The sequence below is a fragment of the Nyctereutes procyonoides genome, unplaced genomic scaffold, assembly GCF_905146905.1.
Source record: "Nyctereutes procyonoides isolate TBG_1078 unplaced genomic scaffold, NYPRO_anot_genome, whole genome shotgun sequence".
Lineage (NCBI taxonomy): Eukaryota > Metazoa > Chordata > Mammalia > Carnivora > Canidae > Nyctereutes > Nyctereutes procyonoides.
The window spans coordinates 67451299-67466487 of NW_026575135.1; the positions used below are offsets into that span (position 1 = coordinate 67451299).

A 15189-nucleotide genomic window follows, 5' to 3' on the forward strand; every position below is an offset into this window, starting at 1 on the left:
CTTCCTCAATTTTCCCCCTTCTATCTTCCCACTCCCTCCTCCTGTCTTTCTTTGTGGAAACAATATAGAACAAGTATTTCAGTCATAAAATTTCAACTGGTAGTATTTTTTTTTTATAGGCAACTATACTCACATTTATATAGTCACCGCATAAAATTCTGTGTGTACCTTAGTTCACCTAATTCTAAAACATAAACATTTAATGGACTAAAATTAATTAACATATTTATAGGAAGAAAATGTAAAAGGTATCTGTTTTGAAATTTTAAGGATACTTATTTAGCACTCATGACAATTATTTTTATTGATGGTCTGAACCTGTCTTCCATACTATGAAGTGAATCATTATTAATTTGTAGTACAAAGAAAAGCATATGAAAACCTAGACTATCATTAGATCATTACACTCAATGAAAAAAATTAAAGTGCATTCAGAAGCTCACAGTGGAATTAACTGATATACTACTACTTGCTCTATTTTAAATTTCTTTCCTATATTTCCCAAGCAAAACATCATTATATTCAAGGAAAAATAAAGTTTTTTATTGCATTTGGTTGCTTTCTTTGCTTTTATTAATGTAATTACTGGAGTTCTGTATTCTAAGCTACACATCATACTTTGTATCCATGGATCCTCCTTGATACATAAAGTATCCTCAAATATGTAAAAATAAACAGGTCAGGCAATAAAGCGAAAACAAGACAGTAATAACAGTATAGTATTTACTGTTCCCTTTAAAGTGAAAGTATTCTTAACAATTGTTTGCCCTTGGCTTACAGAGCAAGAGAATGTGTGTTAGGAGCTCTAAAAACAATCATCTCCCTTGGCTGTTATTTCTCTATGAAGTGATAAGCTGTGCAGTTTATAAGAAGAAAGCTACTGAATCCTTCAGAAAACACAACCTGGCAGTCTATCTTCAGAGCAGAATGATGAGGTGGCAGGAGTGTGATGGAGGAACCGGTCTTAGAGAACATCATGTAAGGGAATCCAGCTGTGCTTGTATGGTCTCCAGCTATTTATAAAGACAAAACAAGAGAAGAAATGGCTGAAAAGAGAGAAATGCATATGAAGGTTGTTCAGAAACTTGCAGATAGGAGGGAAAGAATGGCAGTGGCAACCATGCATATTAAAATCCATTCATACAGCAACAGATCTACCATGTAGAAAAGTTTTCTTTTTGTATGAAGATATTAGAATTCATAGCAGTGATCTAAGTTTTCAAATTTGTTAAGGACGATGTCTGAGTTCTACTGTTTTAAATATACTCAGCTGTTTTAATTTGAATGATCACTATGCAAGACTTTTGAAAGGGTGGGTAGTGCATCTTCCTGGATTTCAAAGTCAGTAAAAGAAATAAGACATACCCTCAAAGACAAATCTTTACAGGCCTGATATCTCCCTTCTCCCTTAGGCCCCAAATTAAAATATTTAGTATTAAATATACCTAACATGCCAGTGTGGCTAGGTACCACACACTTCATTACTTAATGCTTTACTTTAAGGTAAGATAATAATCCTCTTGCCTTAATTAAAAACATTTCTACTTTCTTCCTGATTTAGTTTGTCAGATTCTCTTCATCTCAGCAATGCTTCCTGCCGTGAAACATACGGTGTTTACAAGGGATGTTTAAAGAACTTAGCTCCATAATAGGTCATTTAAAAATAAGAATTCATAAAAAGAATGCAACATTATGCAAACCCCACATAGCAGATATTATTTTAAAAATACAGACCTTGTTGTAGAAATCAAACAACTCTTTGTGACTGAATTCCACAAGAACTTTCTCCATGCTCTGGAAGGAAGAAGAAAAAGAATGAATTTAGTTATACATAATTTACATTGTAGCTTTTTCCTCTCTGGTTAGCTCCAGAATAATATGCCTTATTATTCTCCAATTGGTTTAAAAAAATATCTGCTCCACTGAACCCCACTGTTCCTAGAACTCACAGACCCACTTAATGACCCTCTATTTTAGCAAAAGATTTCATTTCTGTAGGGACATCTGTTCTTTACGTTGACTCCACAAAGGTTAATAAAATATATGCCAGCAAAAGAACAATTTCATGATCTACTTTTTTTTTTCAAGACAGAGATAATATATGAGATTGTATTTCATCTTTCTCAGCAGTCCATTTGAAATCTAGCAAATACCATTACGCAAAAGACACTGGAGGCGGCGTATCTGATTGAACTCATCCAGCCATTAATGCCTCCCGTCAGCACAGCTGCTGCCTCCAAGCATTAATCTAGCAGTTATGATCTTAACATGCTGAGATTGTTACCTTTTCTAATGTACAGACTCAGCAAAAATTAACAATTAACAAGACAGCTTCAAAGCAGAGACTTCAACACATTCCTTCCTTTCGCCTCAGATGTGACAAGGGCAACCTTTGTGGGAGTCATGGGTGCAGAGGAATACTGTGCATATGTGCACAATGGTGTAGCAGAGTGCAATGGGAATCTGGCCCACCCCAACCTGCTTTTAGGTGATTTTGTAAACTGAGGGAACATTTAGAATAGTTTCTGAAGATGGGTCAAATGTGTCTGATTCAAGGTACCTTTGGAAAATGAAAGTTAATGAGGAGAGAATGCCAAGAATGTGTTTCCTGCTCTGACCATGCTGTCATGCTCACAGGACAAAAATGGGCACCATGAACGAAGAAGCAGACCAAGGTTGAAGACAGATGTGAATTCACGTGCTTCATCGCTTGTTTCTATGACTATTTTTTTCTTCATTTTATCTGTTTTGATGATTTCCATTTCTACTTTAAAAACCAATGTTTTCAAAACAAAGTATTTCCACTAACTCCAGGGAAGTCAATGAGCCTATGTTCAGATATGCTGCCTCCCTTTTCAAGAAGCCAAGGCACAGAGGATCAAATTCCACACTTCTTTTCTCTTGCAACACCTAGCTAACTTGTTAGCTTTAAAACGAATAAAGGGGCATATCTGCCTTAAAGTTTCATTCTTTAGGAGGGATAAAAGTAGTAGGCTAATTGATACATTATTAAATCTCCAAAGGTTGAAATCAGTATTATCTAGTAGTGCTATATTTCCTTCCAGCAGTTACAGGAAGAGGATAGGCCTTAGTTTATCCTATAGAAAAGCAAGACAAGTTCATTACTTTCCCCCCATCCAAATGTTAGGAAGGACTAAAGACTGAATCAGTTTGTGAACAACTGATTTACTGTATGGACACTCAGAGGTCATAGCCAGGCTGGGTCCTTGTTTCCTGAATTTTGCTTTGTTTCAAGGTAGCGTTTTCTAAAAGGTTACATTAAGGAAAGGGAAGGAAGGTAACTTTGAAAATGTACTTCTTAAAATAACAACAGCTAAAATAACATGTGTGCACATGTGCATGTGAGTGTGTATATACGTATATATAGGGAGAGATATGTATATATATTTAGTGTTTTGCTTGACTGAAATACTCAGCAACAGGAAGGGAAAGTGCTGATACCTGAGATAAAATATGCAAAGAACTTATGCCAATATCAGGTATAATCACTGACAGCTATTATCATTTCCCATTCAACCCACAGTGACTTAGGGAAGACCATGAGAATATGGGAGAATACGGGGAGAATACAGGAGTGGTTTTAAGTGTTCCATATCTATGTGTACAGAGATTCTCTTTAGAGTTTGAGAATCTACGTTTACCCAAGGGGTGGCCAAGGGCAGTTGTGTTAGGGTGTAAATGATGGAACTTAGATATGTGGGACAAAAAGGAAAGGAGGACTGGCTGAGAGCCAACTCCCCACATTGTCAAGCTCTGACACGGAACCTCAGAGAGCCCAAGAATTCTAAATTTAAATCTCAACCTCCAGGACACTACTGAAGGTACATTATCAAGGAAGGAGTACAGATTGTATTTACTTAGTAGTTTGATAACTTTATTTATGACTTTAAATTTAGATATATGGCCCAAGGTCTCCATTTTTACTACTGCTTCAGGTCCTGCAAATATTAGGAATGAGTGTGATCAGAATCTTTCTTTGGACCGTGATATTTTTAGGAGAAAAACACACTCTGAGCTTTCTTTGAGAATGTAACCAGAAAGTCACAAATAGGCTTTATCAAACCACAATTAACTCTCTAGCTTCATTGTTTACTCTTCAGAAAATGTGTAGAAGATTCTGTTCACTAAGGAAGCATGTTTTCAAACAACTTCTCTTCAGTTTCATGTCTGGACAGAAATCAGTGCAGCCTAGACCCAACAAAGATATAAGAAGTGTATTTAGTTTAATGAGAGTCCAATTATTAGTATTTCAGTGCTTGGGCTTGGACTGTCTAGCTCTATAAACACTCTGGGCCTTTGACTCAACTCATGGTTCGTTAGTATCTTTGTTAAGGCAAGAAAAAAAATAAAAATGAAATTCAAACGTGCCATCTCAGCTATCAATAGCAACTCTAACAACAAACTTTCAGGTGAGAGATGTAGAAAATCCTGGCTATGGTAGTTTTATAGGCTATTTGACAATGGGTTTAATTATCCATGTGCTTCATGTCTATCACTGTCAATAGATAATGAGATTTGATGACTTAGTTCTATTTTTCCCCCCAAAGGGTCAGAAAGATAGTCTGGATAATAAACTGTAGCCTATTATGTCATTCTAAATAAGAAGAGAAATATCTTAGTGACATAAAACTATAGTTGCAAGTAATCAAAATGCTGTCGCCTTGTCCATTATATACCAAAACTTGAACTATATACCTCTAATCACTTGGTGAAACAAATACATGTATGTATTTTTCATATATATATATATATATATATATATTTTAAATAGTACTGTACTTCACTACTTTTTATGTAGTCAAATGTTTAAGAAAAAACTTTATGAGAACATTACATCTCCATTTTTCCAGTAATCAGATACAGAGGATATTTTCATACAAGGCAAAATGTATTTTAAGTTAAAATAATTTGTTTAAAAAATGGTGATTCTAACAGGGAGTTTATATTGTCTGGCAGAGGAATATAATGACTTGTTAAGTACTACAAATTATTTCTGGAAGGGCTTTTCATTGCTTGTGTGTTTAAGAGGAATATCAATGGATACTTGTTATTATACAGGACAACTTACGGGTAACATGTAGTAGATTTGGTGAAGAAGAAAAAAAAAGTAAATTCAGAGATGAAGAAAATGACAGTAATACAGTAACAGTAGGGGACTTCAGCACCCCATTTACTTCAATGGATAGATCATCCAGACAGAAAATCAATAAGGAAACACTGGACTTAAATGACACATTAGACCAGATGGACTTAAGAGACATATATAGAACATTCCATCCAAAAGCAAGATGCATATTCTTCTCAAGTGCACAGGGAATATGCTGCAGGAACGGTTACATGTTAAGTCACAAAACAAGTCCTAATAAATTTAAGAAGACTGAAATCATATCAAGTATTTTTGCCATAATGGTATGAAAATAAAATCAATCACAACAAGAAAGCTGGAAAAACCACAAACACATGGAAGTTAAACAACATGCTAATAAAAAAGCAACCGGTCAACAGAGAATGAATAAATAAAAAAAGTACCTTGAGACAAATAAAAATGGGAGCACAACCATTCAAAATCCATGGGACATAGCAGAAGTACTTCTAAGAGGGAAGTTTATGGCAATACAGACTCACTTCAAAAAACAAGAAAAAAAAAACTTCAAACAACTTAATCTTATACCTAAAGGAATGAGAAAAAGAACAAGCTAAACTCAAAGTTAGTAAAGGGAAATAAATAATGAAGATAGGAGTGGAAATAAGTGAAATAGAGAAAAAAAAATCAATGAAACTCAGAGCTAGTTCTTTGAAAAGATAAACAACATTGCTAAACCTTTAGCCAGACTTCTCAAGAAAAAAAGAAAAGGCCCAAATAATTAAAATCAGAAATGAGAGGAAATTACAACCAATACTAGAGAAATACAAAGGATCATAAGACAGTACTACAAATAATTACATGCCAACAAATGGGATAACCTAGAAGAAATGAATCAATTCCTAGAAACATACAACCTTCTAAGACTGAGTCCAGAAGAAATAGAAAATCTGAACAGACTGATCAGTATTGAAATTCAATCAGTAATTAAAAAAAAAAAAAAAAAAAAAAAAAAAACCTCCCAACAAACAAAAGTCCTAGGCCAGACAGCCTCCTAGGTGAATTCTAACAAACATTTAAACTAGAGTTAATACCTATCCTTCTCAAACTATTCCAAAAGATTGAAGAAGGAATGCTTCCAGAGTCCTATGAGGCCAGCATCACCAAGATACCAAAACCAGACAAAGCCACCATAAAAAAGGAAAATTACAGGCCAATATCTTTGAGGAACACTGATGCAAAAATACTCAACAAAATATTAGCAAACTGAATCATACATTAAAAGGTCATATACCATGATGAGGAAGAACTTATTCCAGAATGCAAAGATAGTTCAACATCCACAAATTAGTCAATGTGATACACCACACTGACAAAAAAGATAAAAATCATATGATCATCTCAACAGATGCAGAAGATGCATTTGATAAGATTCAACACACAGTTATGATAAAAACTACTGACAGAGTAGATACAGAATGAAATGTACCTCTGACAGACCCACAGCTAACATTATACTCAGTGGTGGAAAGCTGACAGCTTTTCCTCTAAGGTCAGAAGACAAGCATGCCACTCTCACCATTTTTTATTCAACATAGTACTGGAAGTCCTAGTCACAGTAATTGGATAAGAAAAATAAATAAAAAGCATCCAAATTGGAAAAGAAGATATAAAACTGTCACTATGTGCAGATGACATGATACAAAATATAGAGAACCTTAAAGACTCTACCAAAAAACTATTATAACCAATAAATTCAGTAAAGTCGAAGGATACAAAATTAATATGCATAAATCTGTGGCATTTCTATACAATTATAACAAAATCAGAAAGAGAAATTTAAAAAACAATATTACTTGCAATAGCATAAAAAATAATAGAATACCTAGGAATAAATATAACGAAGGAGGTAAAAGATCTGTACTTTAAAAACTGTAAGACACTGATAAAAGAAATTGGAGAATACATAAATAAATGTAAAGATAGTCTGTGTTCATGGACTGGAAGAACAGATTCAATGCAATCAGTATCAAAAACCAATTGCATCTTTCACAGAAATAGAACAAACAATCTTAAAGTTTGTATTGTATGGTCAAAAAAGACCCCAAATGACTTAAAGTGATCTTGAAAAAGAACAAAACTGGCAGTGTCACAATTCCAGATAATCAAGATACACTACAAAGCTGTAGTAATCAAAACAGTATGGTACAGACACACACATGCAAACAAACCACATAGTTCAACAGAACAGAACAGAGAGGTCAGAAATAAACCTATGATTATATAGTCAATTAATATTCAAAAAAGGAGTCAAGTACATACAGTGGGAAAAAGACAGTCTCTTTAATAAATGTAGCTGGACAGCTACAAGTTAAAGAATCAAACTGTACCACCTTGTTTCACTAAATACAAAAATAAACTCAAAATAGACTTAACCCTGGGTGGCGCAGCAGTTTGGCGCCTGCCTTTGGCCCAGGGCGCGATCCTGGAGACCCGGGATCGAATCCCACGTCGAGCTCCCGGTGCATGGAGCCTGCTTCTCCCTCTGCCTGTGTCTCTGCCTCTCTCTCTCTCTCTCTCTCTCTCTCTCTCTCTCATTCTGTGTGACTATCATAAATAAATAAAAATTAAAAAAAAATTAAAAAAAAAAAAAGACTTAAGTTTAAGACCAGACACCATAAAACTACCAGAAGCAAACACAGGCAATAAGCTCTTGGATACCAGTCTGAAAAAGATTGTTTTGGATCTGTCTCCCCAGGAAAGGACAATAAAAGCAAAGGTAAACAACTAAGACTACAGCAAACTAAAAAGCTTTTGTATGGTGAAGCAAACCAACAAAATAAAAAAGCTACTGAATGAAAGACGAAATTTGTAAATGACATAACTGGTAATGGGTTAATTATCAAAATACATAAAAAGCTCACACAATAGGAAAAAAAACCCCAAACAATATGATTAAAAATGAGAAGAGGAACTGAATAGGTATTTCTCCAAAGAAGACTTACAGATGGCCAAAAGACACAGAAAAGATGCTCAACATCACTAATCATCAGGGAAACGCAAAACAAAACCACAATGAGATATCATCTCATGACTTGTCAGAATGGCTGTTAACAAAAAAGACAAGAAATAACAAGTGTTGGCAAAGATGGGGAGAAAAAGGAACTCTCCTGCATTGTTGGTGGAAATGTAAATTGGTGTAGCCACTATGCAAAAACAGTATGAAGGCTCTTCAAAAAATTAAAAATAGACCTACCATGTGGTCCAGCAATTCCACCCTCTGGGTGTTTATGAAAAACAAAACAAAACAAAAAACCCACCAGCAAATCACCAACCTGAAGAGATATATGAACACCTATGTTCACTGCAGCATTATTTATAACAGCCAAGATATAGAAGCAATCTAAATGTCTATTAATAGATGAATGGATAGAGAAGATATAGTCTATATAAATAAAATAGAATATTAATCATGAAAGGAATGAAAGCTTGCCATCTGCGACAGCATGGATGTACCTAGAGGGTATTATGCTAAGTGAAAGAAGTCAAACAGAGAAAGACAAATACTGTATATTTTCACTCACATGTGGAATATAGAAAACAAAACAAAACAGAAACAGATTCATAGATACAGGAAACAATCTGGCTGCCAGAGGGGAGAGGGGTGAGGAGGGAAGTGCAACAGAGAAAAGGGATTAAAAGGTATAAACTTCCATTTATAAAATAAATAGACATAGGGATACTATATACAGAATAGGCAATATAGTTAATAATATGTAACAATTATGTATGGTGACAGATGGTAGCTAGATTTATCATGGTGATCACTCTGTAATATACATAAATGTTGAATCATTTGTACATTTGAAGCTAAAGTTGACCCTTGACCATGAGGCTTAGGGATGTTGACCCCCTCCATTTAAGTTGAAAATCCATATGTAACATTTACCCTGCCCAAACTTAACTACTAATATAGCCCACTGTTGACTGGAAGCCTTACTAATAATGACAACATAAACAATAGATTAATACAAATTTTGTAAGTTACATAGATTATTTACTGTTTTTATTTTCTATACTGTATATACATCATAAAGCTACAAAAAAGAAAATGTTATTAAGAAAGTCATAAGAGAAAATATATTTACAGTGCTGTACTGTATTAATGAAAAAAAAATCCACGTATAAGTGGTCCTGCCCAGTTCAAATTCATATCATTCAAAGGTTAACTGTAATATAATATTGCATATCAACTCCACTTTAGGGAAAAGAAAAGAAAAAGAAAATTCACCCTGGGCTTTAGCTGTAATGGATAACTCTTAGAAAAACTCTTTTTAGAGATGGACCACACGGGTCCCATAAAAATTGTCAGGTTACATGCGTTTATATAATTACTTTTTCCGTGTTAATGCAGACAACATGAAATTCCACAAGTGTGCTTTTAAATAAAAAACATTACAGTTGTTTTGGGATCCCTGGGTGGCGCAGCGGTTTGGCGCCTGCCTTTGGCCCAGGGCGCGATCCTGGAGACCCGGTATCGAATCCCACATCGGGCTCCCGGTGCATGGAGCCTGCTTCTCCCTCTGCCTGTGTCTCTGCCTTCCTCTCTCTCTCTCTGTGACTATCATAAATAAATAAAAATTAAAAAAAAGTATTACAGTTGTTTTCAGACACACACAAAAATAGGCTCACAAAATATGGAGAGTGCCCAAATGTCCATCGATTGATGAATGGATAAAGAAGATGAAGTACACACACACACACATACACACACACCACAGAATATTACCCAGCCATCAAAAAAAAAAAAAAAAAAGAAATCTTACCATTTGCAACGACATGGATGGAACTAGAAGATATCATGCTAAGCAAAATAAATCAGAGAAAGATAAATTCTATATGATTTCACTTATATGCAGAATTTAAGAAACAAAACAGATGAACATATGGGATGAGGGCAAAGAAAAGGAGATACGGAAAACAAGCCCTAAGACACTCCTGACGACTGAGAACAAACGGAGGGTTGATGGTGGGAGGTGGGTGGGGGATGGGCTAGATGGCTGATGGGGATTAGGTACTTGTTATGATGAGCATCTGGTGTTGTATGTAAGTAATGAATCACTGACTTCTACTCCAGAAAGCAATACTGCACTGTATTTTAACCAAAATTTAAGTTAAAAAATAAATAATTATTCAATTAAATAAAAAAAGAAATAGGCTCGTATGATGATTATATGTAATCTAAAAGTCCTGACACTGGTAACATTTCGAAGTATTTTCACCTACATTACTTCATGTTAATTTTAAAACAGTCTGAAGAGGCAGGCATGTCATAAAATATTCCTCTTTAACAGATGAGCACACAGAGGCACATGGTGGTAAGAAAGCCACCTAAGGAAAACAACCATGCAACAATGGACAATGAACTAGAAGAGTGTGAGTTGGAAATTAAGGGCTATCCAGAACTGTTCTTTTCATGTGAGACAAAATACAGATAACAGTTTCAATAGGTAAGATGTTACTAGAAAAAAAAAAGGAAGTAATTTAGCAATACCCAACTAGGTCAAGATACTATTATACATACCATTTCACATAAACAAAGTTTTTTTTTTTTTTTTTTTTTTTTACATTAAAGGTGAGGTCAGTAAATAAGATAGTTTTTTTTTTTGTTGTGATTCTGCTTTGTTGTTATTGTTGGGTGGGGGATAAAGAGGATGGGTGATGTGTACTGTTTATCTCACATACTAAATATAAAGGAAATGATGGATAAGTGAGAATATATTAAAACCCAGAATTTCCATTCATCAAGTCACATCATCAAAAACTAAAAGGAAAGCCACAGAGGGACACCTGGGTGGCTCAGCAGTTGGGCGTCGGCCTTTGGCTCAGGGTATGATCCCGTAGTCCCGGGATGAAGTCCCATATCAGGCTCCCTGCACGGAGCCTGCTTCTCCCTCTGCCTCTGTCTCTACCTCTGACTCTCTCTGTGTTTCTCATTCATGAATAAATAAATAAATAAATAAATTTTTTTTTGGAAAATAAAAGGAAAGCCACAGAGACTCATACCCAGAATATACAAAAATTACTACAAATTAAAAGAGGCAAAACTCCATTTAAAAATGGACCAGAGGGATCCCTGGGTGGCGCAGCGGTTTGGCGCCTGCCTTTGGCTCAGGGCACGATCCTGGAGACCCGGGATCGAATCCCACATCGGGCTTCTGGTGCATGGAGCCTGCTTCTCCCTCTGCCTGTGTCTCTGCCTCTCTCTCTCTCTGTGACTATCATAAATAAATAAAAAATTTTAAAAAATAATAACAAAAATGGACCAGAACATATATCCAATCATTGTGTTGTACACCTAAACCTAGTACAATGTTGTGTCAGTTATACTTCATTAAGAAAAAAAAGCCACCTGGCTGGTGGTATTTGGCTGGAGTGAAGGAGGAAACAGTCAGGAGACTCTCCTGATGCCAGATGAGATTGTTAAAAGGGACTCCAGCTATGTGCTGATGATCTGGAAGCCTGGCTCTGGTGGAATACAAGTGGGAGAGAAACTAAAAATTATGGATAGTTCTCTTCTTGGTAGGTTTCCTGGCAGTTTCCCCAGCAGACAGCAGTACTTCTGGGCTGCCCAAGAGTGCCCTGGTTTGATAGCCTTGCTCTGATTTTAAAAAGGCAAAAAAAAAAAAAAAAAAAAAAAAAAAAGACAAGAGTCTGGCTTGAAGAGTCACTTCACAAAAGGCATCCAAACAGCCAAAACCATGTAAAAATGTATTAGCAACCATATGGCTGGAAGGCATGAAAACTTGTTAACTACTCTGAAAACTTGGCTGGTATAATTTACTCAAGCTGAATATATGCATACCCTATGACCCCAAAATTCACTCCTAAGTATTCATGTTATGTTCAACTGAAATGTACACATACAGACACCGTGAGACAGTACAAGAATACTGATAGCACTAATATTCAAAAGAACCAAAAAATGGAAGTAACTAGAATTTCTTTCAACAGAATATGTAAATAAAGTGTAGTACAGCTATATGATGGAACATTATATAGAAGTGAAAATAACTACAGCTAAATACGACATCATGCATGACCCTCAAACATATAAATGTCAGAGAAAGGAACAGAAGACACATATTGATTTTTTTCATTTATATGGGGACTTAAAAAACAACAGTAAAAAAGGTTTTAGAGACAAATTCTTAAGTGGTACAACTATAAAGTAAGAAACACAGATATTATCAGATGTATTCAAATAGTGATCACCTCTGGATGACTGGATAGAGGACAGAGGAGGTAGTACTTAGGAGGAGGAGGCATAAGGGAGGCTTCTGATGTAATGACAATACTGCATATATTTCCTGGTGATGGGCTAAAGGTGCTCTTTTACAAGTCACTGTGCTTCTTCTATATATGTGTGCCATATTTTACCAATTAAAAAAAGAGGATGGAACCACTAGGTATTAAATTCATTTGTTCATTTTTATTCAATAAATATGGATTAAATCCCTACAGGGCCTATTCTAGAAATACATATACATAATGAATGACAGAGACAAAAGTACCCCTCATTTAGTTAACAAAGGCAGACAACAAACAAGATTTGGAACAGCAAGACCAACAGCAATAACAATTCACATACATACATGTCAGAATGTCTATTGATATTCAGTGTTAGGAAGAAAAATAAAGCAGGGAAAGGGGAGGTGGGTAGGTGGAGATTCAGTGGTAGGTAGTCACAGAAGGTCTTAGCTCAGATGTGAGCTAAGATTTAAAAGAAGCAAGGGACAAAAAAAAGACAACCCATAGGATGGAAGAAAATACTTGCAAATCATTATCTAGTAAGAGTATAATACCAGAATATATAAAGAACTCCTATAAATCAACAACAAAAGGACAAGCTCAGTTTAAAAAAGGGCAAAGGACAAAACAAAAAAGATACACAAATGGTTAAGTAAGCCCATGAAAAGATATTCAACATCATAAGTCATTAGGGAAATGCAAGTCAAAACTGCAATGAGATACTTCTTCACCTTTAGTAAGAAAAATATAATTTTGCCAGTGGAAATGGAGAAAACCCAACTGTTGATGAGGATGTAGAGGAACTGGAATCCATACACATTGCTAGTGGGAATGTAAAATGGTGCAGTAGCTGTGGAAAACAACCTGAAATTCCTGAAAAAGTTAAAGAATTACCAGCAATTCCACTCCTGAATATATACCCAAAAGAAATGAAAACAGGGAGTGAATACTTGTACACCAATGTTTCTAGTATCTTTTCAACAGCTACTCAAAGTAATATGTTGACCTAATAAGCAGTTAAGATTTTGATGAAAAGATGGTAGTGGAAGCAAGACCATAAGGAACATTGAGACATTACTTAGAGTAATGCAAATGCATGTATAAAATTATACATGTTCACAACTCCCTCAACCATCAGTTTAGGTACTGTTGTGGGCTGAGTCGTGTCTCCCCCATATTCACATTGAAATTCTAACCCCCAGGATCTCAAAACATAACTGTATATAGTGTTAGGGTCTTAGACAATTAAAGTAAAATGAGGTCATGTAGATGGGCCTGAGTTCAACATGACTGGTGTCCTTCTAAGAAGAGGAGTTAGGACCCAGAACACACAGAGAAAGACCATGTGAAGACACTGAGGGAATATGGCCATCTATAAGCCGAAGACAGAGGCCTTAGAAGAAACCAATCCTGCTGACACCTCGATCTCAAACTTCTAGCCTCTAGAATGTAAGTAAATAAATTTCTGTTATTTAAGCAACCTAGTCTGACCTACTTTGTTATGGCAGCCCTGGCAAACTCAGTTAGACTCCATCTTCTGGGATGGACAGAAGATCTTTCTTCTAAGAACAATGGAAAACCACTGGAGAGTTTTAACTATAAGTATGACATACTTTGGGCAGCCCCGGTAGCCCAGTGGTTTAGCGCCTGCCTTCGGCCCAGGGCGTGATCCTGGGGACCCGGGATCAGGTCCTGCGTCGGGCTCCCTGCGTGGAGCCTGCTTCTTCCTCTGCCTGTGTCTCTGCCTCTCTCTATCTGTGTCTCTCATGAATAAATAAATAAAATCTTAAAAAAAAAAAAAGAATGACAAAATTTTATTTACATATTAACAACTGCCCTGGCTTTTATTTGTAAATGGAGTTGGCCAAACTGGATGTGGAGAAACCCGCTAGGAGGTTACTGTATTGGTTCAGGCCACATAGTGTTGTTTTTTTTTTTTTTCCACATAGTGTTTTGATTTAATGTGATGGCAACAGTGATAAAGTAGAAAAATGAGATATGGTGTAGAGGTGAAGAGATAGCACTTAGTGACAGATTTGAGTGAGGGTATTTGTATAAAGGAGTAGAAGTCAGAAGGACCCTCAGCTTTCTGGCAAAAGATGGAGGCACGGAAGATTAAGAAACTAGAGAATACCTGAAGAAGGAGAGAATCAAAGGGGTAGTTTCAGACACAATTAGCTTGATTATGTCTGTGAGACTTCCCTGCAAATGAATGAAATAAATACAGAATGCCAAAAACGATATTTACATTGATATTTTGTTATGATATATTGATATTTACAACTGCAAAAGTATGGGGCACCTGGGTTAAGCACAGTTGGTTAAGCCTCTGGCTCTTGATTTTGGCTCAGACCATGATCTCAGGGTTGTGCAACTGAGTCCCACATTGGGCTCCATGCTCAGCAGGGAGTTGGCTTGAGGATTCTTTCCCTTTGCTCTTCCCCCTACTTGTGCATGCTCTCTCTCTCTCTCTCTCTCAAATAAATCTAAAACAAAACAAAACAAAACAAAACAAAACAAAAAAAACAACCAAACAAGAATGAAACTGTAAGAGTAGATATGACTGCCCAGGAAAAGAATGCAGTATAAGAAGACAGGAAGGTCTGAGGCTCACCCTATGGAACTCCAGTATTTAGGGTAGGTGGTGTTCCATAAATGACAAGTACCACCAGGCCCACAAATTAGGCTAAGAGCACTGACAGGTGCATAGTATGTGAAAACGTATGGTGGGCACTTATTACATGGGTCAAAATAATTTAGTGAGTTAGTATACA

At 36.0% G+C, this 15189-nt stretch overlaps 1 protein-coding gene across 2 annotated transcripts in view; it reads right to left on the minus strand.

Moving 5' to 3' along the window:
- Positions 1 to 709: 709 nt before the first annotated feature.
- The window catches only part of COMMD10 (COMM domain containing 10), a 185082-nt gene continuing 170602 nt past the window's right edge, over positions 710 to 15189 (minus strand). Inside the window, exons 6-7 of one of the 2 annotated variants that reach the window (XM_055302210.1) lie at positions 1735 to 1794; positions 710 to 1013 (exon numbers count right to left, since the gene is read on the minus strand). In XM_055302210.1, the coding sequence (XP_055158185.1) occupies positions 975 to 1013; positions 1735 to 1794 (99 nt within the window). In that variant the 3' untranslated portion in view covers positions 710 to 974. The remainder of the gene's footprint in view (positions 1014 to 1734; positions 1795 to 15189) is intronic. The other variant, XR_008661436.1, reaches the window with a different exon arrangement.